This window comes from Microcaecilia unicolor, chromosome 2, assembly GCF_901765095.1.
Source record: "Microcaecilia unicolor chromosome 2, aMicUni1.1, whole genome shotgun sequence".
Taxonomy (NCBI): Eukaryota; Metazoa; Chordata; class Amphibia; order Gymnophiona; family Siphonopidae; genus Microcaecilia; species Microcaecilia unicolor.
Window position 1 is genome coordinate 29,805,085 of NC_044032.1, and position 18,905 is coordinate 29,823,989.

The 18,905-nt window shown below is 46.8% G+C and overlaps 1 protein-coding gene across 1 annotated transcript in view; it reads left to right on the forward strand.

The window, feature by feature from the left end:
• NOL6 (nucleolar protein 6) overlaps positions 1-18,905 on the forward strand; it is a 191,311-nt gene that overhangs the window by 166,180 nt on the left and 6,226 nt on the right. Inside the window, 2 exon segments of the mRNA XM_030191898.1 lie at positions 6,108-6,308; positions 12,951-13,052. Of these exon segments, the coding sequence (XP_030047758.1) occupies positions 6,108-6,308; positions 12,951-13,052 (303 nt within the window).

Sequence of the window (18,905 nt, forward strand, 5' to 3'; positions counted from 1 at the left end):
CAATTTATGAGACTATTAATAGTATTGGTTTTGTATGTTATAATTTTGAGCACTGCACCTTAGTAATTAGTGAAGGTCAAGCGGTTTATTTTACACCCTTAAAAGGCTGCTTTGATGCCTTGATTATGATTGATTAACTCTCCTAATTCTAATTAATTTAACAAGTGCTTTTTTGGTATATGATATTGTCACGACTCGGGGAAGTTGAGCCCTTCAGCTGCAGCCAGGTTCTGGCTGGTGAGTCACTCGGGCTAGGCACAGCACCAGGCAAAGAACTAGGCAAGGCAGGCTCGGACTGGAGACAGGCAAGGAGGTGGGCATGGCTGGGGCTGGAAATGAGGCAGGCGAGGCTGGAGCTGGAGACAAGGCAGGCAAGGCTTGAAAGTGAGGCCAATCAGGCCAGGCAAGACAGGGCAGTGCTAGAGAGCACAGCTGCTTTAAATAGTTCCTAGTCTATGATGTCATCCCTGGGCGTCTGAGCGGGTCTCTCGCCACTGCCCCTAGAAAACTGGGTTCACGGCATGTGCACCTAAAAAAGGTGGCGCTTGCCAGCCTGTCGCCCCGATGAAAGGCCTACTATACCTTGGGGAGGACCACGGGGCCCGCTCCCAGCACCCTGGGAAGCGGAAGGTGAGTTGCACAGCGGCCTGCTCCCAGCGCCCTGGGAAGTGGGATGTGAGTTACATGGCGGCGCCCGTGACTATACCCCCCACCCCTCCTCAGTCCAGATCCAAAATAGGCGGTGGACTTTGTTCAGGCGTAACACAAAAGGACGGTGGCTGGCAGATTTCCATGAATAGTCCTTGGGACTGTGAGCTTTCTTGGAATCGAAGGTGTCCTTCAGGCATGGAGCAATTCCCTACACACCATTGCATAATCTTCATTTGCTTGATGCTAACCGGTCAGTCTTTCCTAACCCTAGGCAAACTCATTATGAAAATACACGTCAATCTGCCCTTTTTTTTTTTTTACCTTGCCCCATGCTTTGGAATAATTTAATTCCCTTCTCAAAACCTTTTTATTTATTTGGATTTGCTCACACCTTTTTCAATAGTAGCTCAAGGTGAGTTACATTTAGGTACACTGGGTATTTCCCTGTCCCTGGAGGGCTCATAATCTAATTTTGTACTTGAGGCCATGGAGGGTTAAGTGACTTGCCCAAGATCACAAGGAGCAGCAGAACCGGCCACCTCTGGAAGTCAAGACCGGTGCTCTAACCACTAGGCCACTCCTCCACACCATTAAATATTATTACTTTTAAGGTTTTTAGCAACTGTGAAGTTGGTTCCTGGACTACAGTAACTTGATATGCTATTATGTCTGTTGGGATGAGTGTTTTTACCCTGTCCTATGTTTAATCATTAGTGCATGGACATTAACTGGGAAAATGGAAAATCTGTCATTTTCTGGCTGCGGTAAAAATGGCTTCAGCATGCGAGAAAGACCCACATAAGTGCGTTCTAAGGCCATGTTTTACAGCAACTTAATAAAAGGACCCCTTAATTTCTAAAACTTAAAATTTACACTTGAATGTTTTTTGGTCATTAAAGTTTAGAGGAACTAAGCCCCACTTAATATTCCCAGTGTCAGCCTGATCTTTAGTGGTCCAGTTTTAAGCCAAAACTTTGGTCCTTTGTCAGTACTAATCTCTAAACAGGCATGGGGCTTGGGGCTGTTGTGGGAGATTATCACCACCGTCTGCTTACTTTTGTCTTGTGAATATAAACATTGGCTTTGTGCCTTGACTCCTAATCATTAGTAGCCTTCCAGTGACATGTTTAAACTGGGCAGGCGGAAAAGAATTCTCTGTTAGAAGCTGAAATGCTTCAAGAGATGTCATGAGGTTTTGTTTGTGTGGACCTAAGTAGGATTTTTAAAGTTTGTTTTATATTTTGCCAATCTATAGAATGTTCTTAAAGCAAATAAAGTTATTAAAAAAAAAAAAAAAGTATGCATAGCAAATGGATGGATGTTTTTATGACAAATAAAAATAAGTGGTCCAAAAGATAAAATTGTGAATATGGAGAGCAGGAAAGAAACTGCCGGAGATTTGAGATATTTTAGCAGTGCAGATATAGCAGCTGAGGGAAGTGCCAACCTCATTCCCCAAACCCCCAGAATACAAACCTTTCAAGGAAAAGGTTGACTTTCTTGGAAAGATACTTGCTTTCTTCTAGTTTCTTTTGAAAATTGTTGCTTTAAAAATACTGTCCCATTATACTTATTCCAAGTGCTGCCTGTAATGATGCCCAGACGATTTCTTGCCTCTTTGCAAGATAGAATTGTGCGCTTCGTCTGGGCAGGAAAACATCCTAGGCTGTCTCGTACCCTATTGTATCAAGGGAAACGTCGGGGTGGTCTGGCGGTCCCGAATGTCTTCTGGTACTATCGGGCGGCCCAAGGAAAAGTAGCTTTGGAATGGTACCAGGGATATCCTGATAGACAATGGATGCACTTGGAACAACACTCTGCGGGCACGACACCATTGGGAGCGCTTATGTGGCTACCAAAACCATTTCGCAAGCTAGCTGAGAGCGTGTGCCCTTCGGTGGAGGTTACCCTTCACTATTGGGATAAGTTGTTTCCGGGGGGGAAGTGTATCTTGACACGTCTGGCCCCTATAGCACACAACCCGTTATTCTTGCCTGGGACGACGGACGGCTCGGTCATGAGGTGGTATAGAGAAGGGCTGCGTACATGGGACCAGATGTTTGATGGAGACACTCTCCTTGAATTTGGAGAGCTGCAGTCCCGAAACCCTGGGGTGTTGAAAGACGATTTCGCATACTACCAATTAGCTCATTTCCTCCGCACCAAGGCCGTTACTACGGTTATTAAGCGGACCAAAGGCTACCTAGAGGAGATATGTGAAAAGTTAACCACCTCCAGAGGCTTGATAGGTACACTTTACAAATATATCACTACGCAGAATCCTGTGTATGAGTGTCATAGGAGGGGTTGGGAGAAGGAATTAGGGGTGACGCTGGATGTGCCGGGGTGGGAGAGAATAGAACGTGAAGCGACAAGGGTCTCCATACACGTCCCGCTAAAGGAAAATGCCATGAAGGTGCTATATAGGTGGTACCTTACTCCTGATCGCCTCCAGCGCATCTATCCAAACACCTCGGGTCTATGTTGGAGGGGGTGTGGTATGAGGGGGACTATGGGGCATCTTTGGTGGAGTTGTCATAAAGTGAGAGCTTTCTGGAAGGCGGTACAAAATAGGCTGCAGAGCTGGTTACAAACACACATTCCGTGGGCTCCGACGGTGTTTCTTTTTGCTGTAAAAATAGAGGGCATGCCGGCTGCACAGCATAAGCTGCTGAAGCAGGCGGTATGTGTTGTTCGAGTGACAATTGCACAGCACTGGAAACAACAGGGGGTTCCATTGGTTAAGAGATGGCATAATAAACTGAATCATGTGTGCGAGATGGAAAGACTCTTGGCAGTCAGGAGACACCAAACGCATAAGTGGCACGAAATATGGCAATTTTTTGTTAATGCAGCAGGAAATATCTAGAACAGGCGCATGTGAGATGTGTGAATGACATACAGTGAGACAGTTGTGAAGGGCAGGGAAATAGACAAGGGAGGGAGGGACTGGGCAGGATTTAAAAGTTGATGGGAGCGGTTGTTTAGATGGGGGATAGAGGGGGGGATATGTTTTCATTTTCAAAATATAATAACAAAAAGTTGAAGTTTATACAGTTTATACTTCATTGTGGTACTTTGGCAGTAAATTGCATTACCTGGATTTCATCCGGTTCGGACTATATTGTAAACAAACCAGTGTAAAGCGATGAATATTGTATATTGTTTATTGAGAATTTTCAATAAAAGACTTCTTACAAATAAAAAAAAAAAAAATACTGTCCCATGCTGTTACCTCTTTTCAGTAATAATAAATGAAAGTAAACTACTTTTTAATGAAGGAACTCGGCCACGGTTCATGTCATCAAAGCCAGAGCGTTGTACCCACGGCCAATAAAGTAAACAAAAAAAAAAAATCAAAACTTTGGAAATTCAGAATACCTTTGATAATTTTTTTTTAAAAACTTCAAATTTATTCTGCTATATCATTCACTAATATGTAAGGCAAAAATGTGTGCTCAGAACAGTGATGCCAACCAGAAAGTGCTTGATACCTCACGTGACACCATTTTCAATCACTGCCCACATGACAACAATAATTATAGACATATAATAGTGACAATGAAAAATATTCCTTGTGTGCTGATTCTTAAGCCTATTAAGTGTGTCAAGCAGAGTTGTTTGACAGCCCCTTTGCGCAAAGTTTGGACTTGGCTCTGCAAGTTGAAGTCTCTTAATCTGTGTTTCTGCCTGGCTATATTTATTGGGTAATCATAATTTTCTAGTGGGGATGTCAAGTCATGTGTTTTGTCATTGGACTACTTTGGGTGTCTCCAAGCTTAAACATTGTGTTGACAAAATGGCTGCTGGGACCGCCTACAGCAGTTTTGGCAGCCATTTTGAAATTGCTCCTACCCATGTCAGCTTCAATCTCAAAATGGCTGCTGGTGCACCTTCAGTGGCAGTTTTGCAAGATTGTTTCGGGAGGTCCCGGCAGCCATTTTGTCAGTGGAAACTATAAGACCTTTGAAGTATGGAACAGTACTTGCTCTCTGATTTCAGCAGTTCTGTGATGCCAGCAGCCATAGCCAGTAGAAGGCAGGCAAAGTGGTGGGAATTAAGAAGCAAACTCCTGTTGCACTGCTGCTGGGGGGGTTTTTTTTGGACAGTTTTCTTTGCAGTAACATTAATCCATTGGATTTTTTTCTCCCTGGGAATTGTCTGATGCCATTCCCCAGGGATCACATGATTTGCTGGATTTTCAGGATATCCACAATGAACATTGTGGGTATCCTGAATCCAGAAGCAGTTAGATCGTCCCTAAAGACAGGATAGAGCAGCATTTTATAAAAATATATTCTCTTGAACAGAATGTGCAGAACCCTGGTTCTGTGCAAACAGACTCGGGTTTCAGGCTATTTGCAGTAACATTCACTGGGCATATTTGTAAACACTCACTCAGTCTAACTAGTAGGAGCAGTAAGCAGAAAGCATTTGTGGTGAAACAGGAGACTTTCATGCTTGTGATTTGTAATGTTGCCTTATGACACTTCTTCCCTTTCATGGCATTTTTCCTGTTTGACCAGCAGGTGATGTCTGTCCTCTGCACTCTAGCTGTAGCAGAGGTCTGTTTTCCTTTTAGCTTACCTTCCCCAAAGAAAAGAGGAAAACCCATGAGGGGAAGAGTAACCTGCAGTGCCATTGGTCAAACACCCTTAGGGCTAATGCTCTGTATCCTGATTGACCATGAAGCCCAAGATCTAGCCCAGAAGGTGCTGGAATTCTTCAGTCTCAGAGTGGGCGTGTGGCGGGGGTAGACCTCTGCACTGAGACCCTGTTCAAATTCTGTGAACAGTTACTTTTCCTGACCTCCCCAAGTACTACTTAGGTAGTAAAAAGTGGTTAGCTTTAATACCGAGTCCTTGTTATTTTATCTGTTTGTTTGCTGTTACCACTTTACTGTTCACTGTTTTACTTTTTATGATAATAAACCTATTAGTTTATTAGCTCTGTTGTCCTGGACTGACCAGGAATCCTGGCAGTTTATGTTCTCGGTCTGCGAGTGTTTTTCTGGGAATTGTGGGACCCATAGGATTGTGGCCCCAGTGTCCCTAAAAACCACCGAGGAAATAACTTGCTGGTGGGAGACTCACTCAGAAGCAAATGGGACCCAGCAGGCGGGTGAAGGGTATGCCAGTGTAGGCCCAGGCAGGCCTGGGCAGTGCTGGGTAGGACCCTCCAAATGGCCATGGGGTTAACCCCAGGTGGGTGCTAGAGGTAGCGCTCAGGCATTACGTGACAGCATGAATAAGTATTCTTAATTTGAATGAGACTTCATACAAGTGTGTCCAGCACTTAATTCAATAGAAATGATAAGTAGTAGTAATTCAGTGATGCATAATATATGTACGTAAATACAATGTATTAGACAGTGAATTAATCAACTTTGATTTTAATCAACCAGTTGGATATTACAAACATTGGTTTTTTTTTTGCCACCTTCTTCCTTTTTACAGATGGTTTTTCGCCCACCTTTGGATCTTTACGATATTCTGATCCACCTACATCCCAGGCAAATTCCAAGGCATCGAGAAGCCGTAGACAAACCAGTAAAGTCCTTCGTCAGGGGGATGCTGAGGAAAAGTGCACCAGTGAAGTCTTTCTACTTCCCTGTGGTGGATTATGACCCGGTCCAGTGTTACCTGAAGGAGTTAAGAGTAAGACGCCCTTGAGCACTTTTTCCAGTTGGCATATAGCTAAGATCTGAAACAGCTGGGTCACTCTAGCCTAAAAACCTTTTGATTATTGGTAAATCAGCACTGACTGATTGGAGCTAAACTTGCAGTGATAACGAACAGTAGTGTGGATTCTTTACAGCATACAGTGCAATGAAGGGAATTTCTATAATGCCCTGGGGTCTACCCTTCATCCTTTTCTCCTCAGAAGCTACATCTCCTCTGTGATGCTGCAGGCTGTAGTGATCTAAGAATCCTTCATTGCTGCTCTGTGCAGATAAGTCTTCTCATAAGTAAATGGGGAAATGTTGCAGTGCAGGATACATGCACTAGACCAGTGATGGCGAACCTTTCAGAGACCGAGTGCCCAAACAGCAACCCAAAATCTAATTATTTATCGCGAAGTGCCAACAGAGCAATTTAACAAGTGGTGCATTCCACCTCCCCCTTGACCCCCCTCCCCCTGCCTCCGAGTTCCAGTCCCCCCTCCCTCCAAATTTTAAAAGTCATCTATCTTACCTCGTCGGGGTTAGGGCGGCAGCAGCAGTAAAAAGCATGCAGGCTCAGCTCGGTGCTTAGTTCAGTTTTCCCTTCTCTCTCTCAGCTCTGGTCCCGCCCTTGTGGAAACAGGAAATGAGGGCGGGACCAGAGCTGAGAGAGAGAAGGGAAAACTGAACTAAGCACCGAGACGAGCCTGTATGCTGCCATCCTAACCCCGACGAGGTAAAATAGATTTCTAAAATTCGGAGGGAGGGGGCCTGGAACGCGAAGGGAGGAGGGAACGAACTTCCGGTGGGTGAGGCAACGGCGCGCGTGCCAACAGAGAGGGGTCTGTATGCCATAGGTTTGCCATCACTGCACTAGACTATAACATCAAAATGCTGATAGTGAAGTGGGGGAAGAAAACCCCCAGTGGGTTAAGGCGGTATATCAAATCCATGACCCTATAGGCTAGACTCAGGAAATGTCACCCAAATTTGGGCATTAAAAAAATGCACACTGAGTGCTATTCTATAAATGGCATTTCAAGTTGGGCTACTAATACAGAGCTGAATGGGGTTGAACCAACCCAAAGTGTTTGAAAGTATGTGGTATCAGTTTAAAGACTTTTTTCCCTTTGTTTATAGTGGAGAAAAAGACCTTAGTAGTCGTAGCGTGGCGATAGAACAATGAATGTACTCAATGCCCGCATTTCATTGACTCCGTTATTATCACTGGTCATAAAAAACTCCACTTTATGTGTAAATATGGGCTAAGAATGAAATAAACTATAACCCATCAAAGATAGTCAGAATCGTGATGTTTTATGCTTCCTTAAACAAATAATGTTACTTAGCTTTTGCAGTTATGCCCAATGGGGCTCTCCGTTTCACTCTGCAATATAGCTTCCTCAGGGGGCCAAGTAATGGCAGATCACGATGCCTTAAGCAATGGCGTCCTTTGTTCATATGACACTGGTAGTTGGGCGCCAGCACGTAGTGCCAGGGTTCACGCCCAACTTTGGGCGTGAGGATTTACACTAAACCTAAACCTGGTGTAAATTCTCATGCGTAAGTTAGGCATGGATCCCCCCGAATTCTATAATACTGTTCGCATCTTTAGGGGACGCCTCTGACCTGCCCATGCTCTCCCATGGCCATACCCCCTTTTCAGTTGCTAAAAAAAGAAATCTGGGTGCACACCTTTATAGAATAGCGCTTAATAAGATGTCAATTAACACCAATTGATGTTTGGCCCAATTGGTCCTAATTGGCTCGTTACTCAAATTGTGTGCACAATTTTGAGCACCATACATAGAGACTGGGGTTATATGTAGAAAGTCTCAACCCTTTCTTTCTAATGGCATGACAGCTGATCAGAACTTTAAGTGAATTTGTAGGGCCCTCCTTTCGTCTTCAGCCAGATACAGATAAGCCATGGTACGATAAGAACTACACTTCAAGCCCAAGACCTCACTAGCCACCCGTTTCACGCAGTAATCCAGTCCTACGACTTGTCATTGGTCTCAAAACGGGCTCTGGAGATAATTTAATATGTTAGTCGTATTCAAATTTAAATCACTATTTGGCCAAATACAAATAATGTATTTGGGGCACTATTCGGGGTTGAGCCAAATCGAATACAGATATTTGGTACAGCCCTACTACGGTCGCCACATACATGGGTTGACTCTGTGGCAGTGCTGGTTGCTGCCTCACAGGGGGAACTAGGTTCTCTTTGTTTCTCAGGATGGTGATGCCGCCGCACAGGTAGCTCCCAAAGTCTCTGGAGCAAGAACGTTTTGAACATCTTACTCTTTTAACACTCGCTGATCAGTCGTGGTGTACATCTAGCAGCTTCTGGGTAAATGCCACTATCTATAGTCTCTGGCCAGACTCTCGCTGCAGTTGTTGACGTAGAAGAGAGGGGAATGAAGAGTAATGGCATCGTAGCCCGATAAAGGCTGGTTCAATTGCACGAGAAAGGAAACGACTACTACTTACCATTTCTTATAGCGCTACTAGGCGTACGCAATCCCTACGACAAGCCCCCTCCCTACCCATCTTCAAATCCTTGCTTAAAGCTCACCTCTTCAATGCTGCATTCGGAACCTAACCTTTCGAACCTATAGGTTGCCCCACTCTGTCGGACCTATCAGATTAACTGTACATTTGTCTTTAGATTGTAAGCTCTTCGAGCAGGGACTGTCCTTCCATGTTAAACTGTACAGCGCTGCGTAACCCTAGTAGCGCTTTAGAAATGTTAAGTAGTAGTAGTTGACATACCTAGTGCAACGTGATAACCGTGTTTCTCCGAAAATAAGACACTGTCTTATATTAATTTTTGCCCCCCAAAATGTGCTAGGTCTTATTTTCAGGGGCTGTCTTATTTTTCGGGGAAACATCGGGGTTGGATCGGGGTTGGGCCGCCCGCCCTCCGTTGCTCCCGGAACTAACCTTAAACGCCTCCTTTCACCTTTCGCAGCAGCAGGGCAGGCCACTCCTTCCTTCTGTGTCCTGCCCTCGCCTGACGTAACGTCCGCGAGGGCGGGGCACGGAAGGAAGGAGAGGTCTGCCCTGCTGCTGCTTGCTGCGAAGGTGAAAGGAGGCGTTTAAGGTTAGTTCCAGGAGCGACGGAGGGTGGGGGGGGGGGGGGTGGCCCGGGGGCGGACTTGTCAGGCTCTCGGTGGCCCTGCTTTCAAACAAAAATTTGCTAGGTCTTACTTTCGGGGGAGGCCTTATATCTACCAATTCAGGAAAACCTCTACTAGGTCTTATTTTCGGGGGATGTCTTACTTTCGGGGAAACAGGGTAGCACATTCCACTTTCCTCCGTTGGCAGCCTTAGACACGTCCCTGTAGAGAAGGGCGTGATGGAAGGTGGCTTAGTAGAGTTTATGTCTTGTCCACAAGGTGGGTGAGCCCTTAGGTCCCGCAAGGCCCAGAAGGACCTCAGAGGACAGCCGTGCAACCCCAAGTCTTCACCCACGGTGACCGCCGTTCACCAAGGGTTGAGCCCCCAGCTGCAGGTGGTTGACGGACTGACCTGGCTGGAACCGGGAGAGAAGCGGGCAGGTGGTAAAGCAAAGTCCAGGAACTGGTAGCAGATCAGGGCAGACAGCAATAGTGAAGTCTGAGTCAGGCAAGAGGTCACGGCAGGCGGCTAGTAGAGGGGTCAAAGTCAGGCTAGAGGTCTAGGCAGGCAGCTAGGCAGGAATAACCAGGAAACAGTCCAAAATCCAGAAACAGCAGTACCAGGGAAACGACAAAACTCTGGAACCACGGAGAATGGCCTGAGGAACAGAACCTGAAGCAAAGTGCTAGCTCAGTTCCCTTCCTTAAATACAATACAAATCAGCCGCCCCGCCCCCGTAGGTAAAGCCGACCAATCTGGCCCTGGGTATCGGCAGAGCCCCTCTGATTGGCTCTGTCCGATTTCCCAGGCAGGACCACCGACTTGGCCTCCCAATCCGGCGCCTCAGAGGCGGAGCTCCGGGCCCTCCCGCCCGGGAGGGAAGAAGACGCCGACCATCGCGCCTCGGCGCCGCCTCCTTCGGCGGCGCGAACATAGCCTCCACAGCCGGCGCCAAGAGACCGGTGGCTGCAGTCGCCGGCCTCCGGCCTCTGTCCCGGCCGGAACAGCCATCACTGCGGCGGCCCCCGGATCCCCGCCGAGGCCTCCGGGCCGCTACCCCTCGCCGCAGAGGACGCTGGCTTCCGCCCCCCGCGGCGGAGGAGCAGGTAGGAACGCGGGACGCGACAGTTTATTTGTAGGTGCTAGATAGATCACGTGAGTGCAGCTCAGCGTTTCATAGTATTATAATAAAAAAGAAACGGAAGGGTAGGGGGCAAGGATGAGTAAAGAAGCAGAGAGGAAATAGGGAGGGGAGAGACAAGAGGAAAGTTGCTGAAACCGTCAGAAGATAGTATTCATCCAGAAGCTTATTGGAACAACCATGTTTTCAGTAGTTTTATATTTTCAATCTGATTGTTTAGTGTGATGGGAGTGAGTTTGCTTTTAGATATTTAAGACCCTAATTGTGCAGTGTCTTGTGTTAAATACGAGAAGGTAGAGAAGCCTCTGAAGAGCATAAATTATGTAGGGGAGTGTATGGTGCCTTTTTACCCTTGAACACAGGAACAAGTGTTTTGTATTTGAGCCAGGCTGCGACTGGGAGCCAGTGCTTTGGATCCTCAGAAGCTTAGCCGAAATTGGGTGGTGGAGCAGGTGGGGGAAGAGAGGTTGGTGTTTGGGAGGCGAGGATAGTGGAGGGCAGACTTATACGGTCTGTGCCAGAGCCAGTGATGGGAGGCGGGACTGGTGGTTGGGAGGCGGGAAATACTGCTGGGCAGACTTGTACGGTCTGTGCCAGAGCCAGTGATGGGAGGCGGGACTGGTGGTTGGGAGGCGGGAAATACTGCTGGGCAGACTTGTACTGTAGGTACAAATCAAGGTAAGGTATACTCATATGAGTTTATCTTGTTGGGCAGACTGGATGGACCATGCAGGTCTTTTTCTGCCGTCATCTATTATGTTACTATGTATGAGTAAGGGAGTTACATGGTCTGTAGGCCGTGACTTGTGAAGCAGCTTAACTGTAGTGAACTGGATGGAAATTTCTTTAGAATACTCAGAGGAAGGCTGTTTTATATAAAGAATAGTGGAGGATGTGGGTGGGCGGAGTGTGTGTGTTTGTGTATGTGCCTGTATCAACTTTGTAATGATGGCAGAGGAGGGAGGAATATAGTAGGCAGATACTTTCCCCTTGTATCCTCCATTCAGTTTTCCATTCTTTCTTTCCTCTCCCTAGTTTTCTTCAAGAGCGACAGGAGATGGGCAGGTCCAAAAACTAGCCCCCAATAACTACCCCCTCTCCACCCCCGTTGTGACATATTTTTACCAAAGCAGGGGACCAGTCCAGGGCCTTAAGATGGCGTTAATGGCTGCCTCAACTTGGGGTTATAAGGGTGTATGGGACAGTTAGTACAGTTTCTCTCCCATGCCTTACTGCCCGTATAAAGCCAGAAGGAACAGGGCTTAGGAGAGGAACATCCACTGACAGCCCTGCATACTTCTGTTACTCTGTACTACTGTCTCTTCTGCCACAACGTTAGTAAGACGAGAAAGGAGGTCTCTTTCTCTTCCATGGGTGGTGATGAATGTCCCAAAGTCCATCCAAAACATAGGTTGAGCATTTTATAAGTATTCCTATGGATAGATCTCCTGCACTCTCACCCACCACAGAAAATGTCCAAAGAGAATACACACTATCAGGCTATTATCTAGTGTGGCTTTACGGTCTTTAATATTAAAGAACTAGCCGTTAAGCCCGTTAAAACGGGCGAGATTTGTGTTTTGCAAAATGTAATAATTCTCACCTCCATCCATCCATGTCCAGCAAACCTCCTCTCTCCCCTGTCCTCCCCTCCATCCATCCATGTCCAGCAACCCTGCTCTCTCCCTGCCCTCCCCACCATGTCCAGCAGCCCTCTTCCCTCCCCTGGCCTCACCCCGTCCACCAACCCTCCTCTCTCCCCTGCCCTCCCCCCATATCCAGCAACCCTCCTCTTTCCCTTGGCCTCCCCCCCCCCCCCCCCCACTGTCCATCAACCCTGCTCTCTCCCCTGCCCTCCCCCCATGTCCAGCAACCCTCCTCTCTGCCCTGCTCTCTCCCCATGTTCAGCTACCCTCCTCGCCGCCGCTCCCTCCCCCCTCCGTGCCGGGCCCCCTGCACTGACATGACAGCGCCTCTCATCTCCGTGTGAAAGCGCTGCAGGCAGCAGCAGATCGCTCTGCTTCTGCCTGCAGCGCTTCCACACGGAGGTGAGAGGCGCTGTCATGTCAGTGCAGGGGGCCCGATATGGAGGGGGGCGGGAGTGGCAGCGGGGATGGGGGGGGGGTGGAGGTTGGTGCGCCGGCGATGTTGCTGCGTCTCCAGGCTCCAGCAGCAGCGTCCGTTTCCCTCTCTGTTCCGCCCTCTGACATCATCACGTCTTGACACGAGAGTGGGACAGAGAGGGAAGTCTCTACTGTGCATTTGCGGGTGAGTCGGTCACTTGTCATTTATATAGTTAGATAGCTGTGAGAAGGATATTATCATTTAAGAACTTGAAGTCTACACTTTTGTTCTTGTCTTGTCTTGCAGGCAGCCTTTGGGGAGCTTGCCTTGTTTTGCTACGATGCCCACGGTGGAGAAGTGATTGGAGTCCTTTGGAAACCTTTAGCCTTTGAGCCTCAGCCATTCAAAGTAAGTAAAATCTCTCCCTATTTCCAAATGGGTAATTCCCAGTTCGTAATCCCTCAGCACATTGTATTCCATTGTGGAGCTACCGGTGGTTTCAGCTAATCGTTTGTTTCAGTTGTGTCTGTGTGCCATTAAGGGCGTGTCTGTAAAGCCTTATTCAGGATTTCTCAAAAGAACATCATTCCTTGGATTTGAGCCTGTCAGAGGGCTAGCAGAGAATTTTCAAATTGTCGGTTTGATTCAGATGGTAATATACTTTTGCCTCTGTTTCCTTCTCTTAATATCTCTTATGTGCTGAAATTATCTCCATCTATCTAAAAGAAAAGACCAAAAAAGAATTCCTTTCTTTTCACTTGCAGGGGTGCTGGCATCTAAGTTTATTATATCTCTGTCTTCAGGTTGAAGTGCTAAAAACCCATCTGTTCAAATAGGCCTACCCAAATGACCCAGACTAGTCCTGTGAACCCATCTGCCCAACACATATCCAGGAGACAGCGACAGTGACCCAGACTACATCTCCCATCCCCCCCCTCCCGCCTCTCTACCCCCCCGCCAATGATCACTTGCCCGTTGCTCATACCTCTCCTACTCCCTTCACCCTAGCCCATCTCTACCTATTTATCTTTTTTTATTAGTCTGCTATAATTAACTTATATTTTCTCTATCATTACTCTGTAATCCATATTATTATGTAAGCCGCATTGAACCTGCTTTGAGTGGGAAAGCGCGGGGTACAAATGTAATAATAAATATGCTGGAACCATGGTATGCGGTAGTTTGGCACTTCACATACACTGAGCACTATTCACAAATTTTATAAATAATTTTAAAGTTACAACTGGTATGAAATTGGGTAAAAGTTCAAATTTAATGCTAAGAAGTGCAGAGTGATGCATTTGGGATGCATACATACAAGAGGGTCATACTGGAGAGGAGGGGAAAGATTGGTAAGCTCAACTCGGGAGAAGGGCCTTGGGCAATGGTGTCTGACGATCTCAAGGTGACAAAACAGTGCGACAAGCCACTATTGCCAGAAGAAAAGAGGTGTTGATGCCCCTGCACAAATGGTTAGTGAGGCCCCCACTTGGAGTATTGTGTTCAGTTTTGGAGGCCTTATCTTGCTAAGGATGTTAAGACTTGAAGCAGTTCATAGAAAGCGACAAAAATGGTAGGGGTTTACATAGCAAAACATATATGGAGAGACTTGCTGACCTAAACATCTATACCCTGGAGGAAAGGAGATAACAGGGACGATATGATACGGACATTCAAATATTTGAAAGGTATTAATCTGCAAACAAACAAACTTTTCCCAGAGACAGGAAGGTGGTAGAACTAGAGGTCATGAATTGAGGTTGAAAGGGAGCAGAGTTAGGAATAATATCAGGAACTATTTTTTCACTGAGAGGATGGTATATACCTGGAATGCCCTCCCATGGGAGGTGGTAGAGATGGAAAGTGTAGCGGAATTCAAAAATGCGTGGGACAAACACATAGGAATCTTGTTTACAAAGATCGGATCCAAAGAAGCTTAGGGGAGATTAGGTAGGAAAGCCAGTGCTAGGCAGACTTCTATGGTCTGTGCCCTGATCAAGGCTCAGTAGATTTGGATGGGCTGGAGTGGAGCTTTTCAAGGGCTATGACAACTTTAGAAATTTTAGAACAAGGCCAGTGTCTAACATAACATAAGAGTAGCCAAACTGGGTCAGACCAATGGTCCATCTAGCCCAGTATCCTGTTTTCCAAACAGTGGCCAAGCCAGGTCATAAGTACCTGGCAGAAACCCAAATCGTGGCAACACTCCATATGACAAATCCCAGGGCAAGCAGTTGCTTCCCATGTCTGCCTCAATAGCAGACTATGGACTTTTCCTCCAGGAATTTGTCCGAACCTTTTTAAAACCCAGATACGCTAACCGTTGTTACCACATCCTCCAGCAAAGAGTTCCAGAGCTTAACTATTCGTTGAGTGAAAAAATATTTCCTCCTATTTGTTTTAAAAGTATTTCCATGTAACTTCCTCAAGTGTCCCCTAGTCTTTGTACTTTTGGAACGAGTAAAAAAAAAAAAAAACAATTTACTTCTACTCATTCTACACCACTCAGGTAGACTTTTATGGTCTATGCCCTAAAAAAGGCAAGGATAAATCAAGATACTACTACTACTACTATTTAGCATTTCTACAGCACTACAAGGCGTACGCAGCGCTGCACAAACATAGAAGAAAGACAGTCCCTGCTCAAAGAGCTTACAATCTAATAGACAAAAAATAAATAAAGTAAGCAAATCAATTAATGTGTACAGGAAGGAAGAGAGGAGGGTAGGTGGAGGCGAGTGGTTACAAGTGGTTACGAGTCAAAAGCAATGTTAAAGAGGTGGGCTTTCAGTCTAGATTTAAAGGTGGCCAAGGATGGGGCAAGACGTAGGGGCTCAGGAAGTTTATTCCAGGCGTAGGGTGCAGCGAGAGAAAAGGCGCGAAGTCTGGAGTTGGCAGTAGTGGAGAAGGGAACAGATAAGAAGGATTTATCCATGGAGTGGAGTGCATGTGAAGGGGTGTAGGGAAGGACGAGTGTGGAGAGATACTGGGGAGCAGCAGAGTGAGTACATTTATAAGTTAGTAGAAGAAGTTTGAACAGGTATACATATGATGTATCACTTCATACCATATGTAATGAGTTAATCTTGTTCGACAGACTGGATGGAACATATAATGGTCTTTATTTGCCTCATCTACTACGTTACTATGTTACACCAGTGGCGTAGGTACGTGGGGCCACGGGGGCCTGGGCCCCCGTAGATTTGGCCCTGGACCCCCCCCCTGCTGACGACCCTCTCGACTCCCCCCCCCCCTTCCTGCCGCCAACTCGCTCCCACCGCCTATCTTTGCTGGTGGGGGACCCCAATCCCCACCAGCCGAGGCCCTCTTCTTCCCGCGCAAGCCTTCGTTCTGTTTCTGACATCCTGCACATTGTACCAGTCCCTGCCAGCCGAGGTCCTCTTCTTCCCGCGCAAGCCTTCGTTCTGTTTCTGACGTCCTGCATGTTGTACGTGCAGGACGTCAGAAACAGAATGAAGCCTTGCGCAGGAAGAAGAGGACCTCGGCTGGCGGGGATTGGGGTCCCCCGCCAGGAGAGGTAGGCGGCGGCAGGGGAGGGTCGGCGTCGGGAGGGGGGATCGAGAGGGTCGGCGTCGGGGGGGGGGGGGGTCAAAGTTGGTGGCAGCGGCGGGAGGGGGGCTAAAATGTGCCCCCCCTCACCTCGGGCTCTGGACCCCCCCCTCCCGCCGAAGTCTGGTTACGCCTTGCACATTTCCTTTCCTGTAGTTAACTCCGTATTGGGATATGTAAGACATGTGCAAGCATAAATGTGAACCTTTCTGTACACGAGGCCAGTGCTACAGAGAGAAGTTGGCAGCTAGTCTAGTGCTGGGACTTGCAGGCAGCGTGAGCAGTTTTGCGATTTTCTCATTCAAGAGGGAGGAACATTTCTGTCTTATTTAACATCAGTGTTAGGAAAACCTTGTGTTCTTTATAGTCAACTGAGCAGTTCCATTCACTTGTGATGAGTGACGGGTGTGTAATCATAAAGCCTTCCAAGTAGCCTATCGTTCTTCTCACTAAACCTCTCCCTGCTTTTTGTTTTTTACTGGCATTTTAACACTCATTCTGCCACCAGATATACACCTCCTTTCAAAAACGTGTAAGCTCTCTGACTTTCAGCTGCACATTTCGGGGACCATTAATTCCCTGTAACAAAGTATAAAACAGAGGACGTGTTAAAACTAAAAATTTTTTTCAAACCTTCCTTTCAGTTAATATGAAGCAAACTTGTCCTTTCATGTGAGGAATATGTATTTATAGACAGCAGTTGAGCCCTTCTTGGTGAAGGCTGGCATTCTTTGTATCCTAGATAAATACAAGTCAAAACATTTCCACTGAAATGAATATCTTGAGTCTCAGATGATCATAACATACATAAAACGAAAAAAAAATAAGCCCCAGAAAAAAAGTTATTGCTCTGCTGCTTATGAGTGCTAAAATTGTTAGCCAATCATAGACAAACAAACTTTTCTTTTACTGTGGAGGAGTAGCCTATTGGTTAGTGTAGTGTACTGAGAACCTGGGGGACTGTGTTTGATTCCCTGGGCAAGTCACTTAGGGCTAGATGCATCAACCAAACGTTAAAAAATCTAAATCGTAAAAGTGCTTAACGAATTTGAAACAACGAAGAATGCACGCAAAAAAACAGCTCAGAAATGTTCGGTGCGGTATTGAAAAGTACAATGTATCAAGCGTACCTTATCCCCATCGTTAATTTGCTCCTTAAGCATGCGCAGAGCAGCCACAAACGTATTAAACCTACGTAGGTTGCTTACGTCAGACCGGTGCGTGCGAGGGGGGGGATCCCGACATGCAAGCCTTTTAGCTTTATTATATCCAACTGACCAACTCTCTTGGCTCTAATCCTCGACTTCTCTTCACCACATTGAACTCTCTCCTCAAGGTGCCCCCTCCCCCAACTCCCCCTTCATTATCTCCTCAGACCCGTGCTGAATTCTTTCACAACAAGGTTCAAAAGATAAACCTTGCTTTCTCTACCTCACCACCTCTCCCTCCACTAGTCCGTTCCCCTCTCTCTCCTTCCCCTCATTCCCTTTCCTCCTTTCCTGAAGTTACTATTGAGGAAACTACACTTCTCCTTTCTTCCTCAAAATGTACCACCTGTTCCTCTGATCCCATTCCCACCCACCTTCTTAATGCCATCTCTCCTGCTCTTATTCCTTTTATCTGTCACATTCTCAACCTCTCACTTTCCACTGCGACTGTCCCTGCCGCCTTTAAACATGCTGTGGTCACACCTCTCCTTAAGAAGCCTTCACTCGACCCTACTTGTCCCTCTAATTACCGACCCATCTCCCTCCTTCCTTTTCTCTCCAAATTACTTGAGCGTGCTGTTCACCGCCGCTGCCTTGATTTTCTCTCCTCACATGCTATTCTTGACCCACTACAATCTGGTTTTCGCCCTCTCCACTCAACCGAAACTGCGCTTACTAAAGTCTCCAATGACCTATTACTGGCTAAATCCAGAGGTCAATATTCCATCCTCATTCTTCTTGATCTTTCCGCTGCTTTTGACACTGTCGATCACAGCATACTTCTCGATACCCTGTCCTCACTTGGATTCCAGGGCTCTGTCCTTTCCTGGTTCTCTTCCTACCTCTCCCTCCGCACCTTTAGTGTTCACTCTGGTGGATCCTCTTCTACTTCTATTCCTCTGCCTGTCGGCGTACCTCAGGGTTCTGTTCTTGGTCCCCTCCTCTTTTCTATCTACACTTCTTCCCTTGGTTCATTAATCTCATCCCATGGCTTTTCCTACCATCTCTATGCTGATGACTCCCAAATCTACCTTTCTACCCCTGATATCTCACCTTGCATCCAAACCAAAGTTTCAGCGTGCTTGTCTGACATTGCTGTCTGGATGTCTCAACGCCACCTGAAATTAAATATGACCAAAACCGAGCTTCTCATTTTCCCCCCCAAACCCACCTCCCCGCTCCCCCCGTTTTCTATTTCTGTTGATGGCTCTCTCGTTCTCCCTGTCTCCTCAGCTCGAAACCTTGGGGTCATCTTTGACTCTTCTCTCTCCTTCTCTGCTCATATCCAGCAGATTGCCAAGACCTGTCATTTCTTTCTTTACAACATCCATAAAATCCGCCCCTTTCTTTCCGAGCACTCTACCAAAACCCTCATCCACACCCTTGTCACCTCTCGTTTAGACTACTGCAATCTGCTTCTTGCTGGCCTCCCACTTAGTCACCTCTCCCCTCTCCAGTCAGTTCAAAACTCTGCTGCCCATCT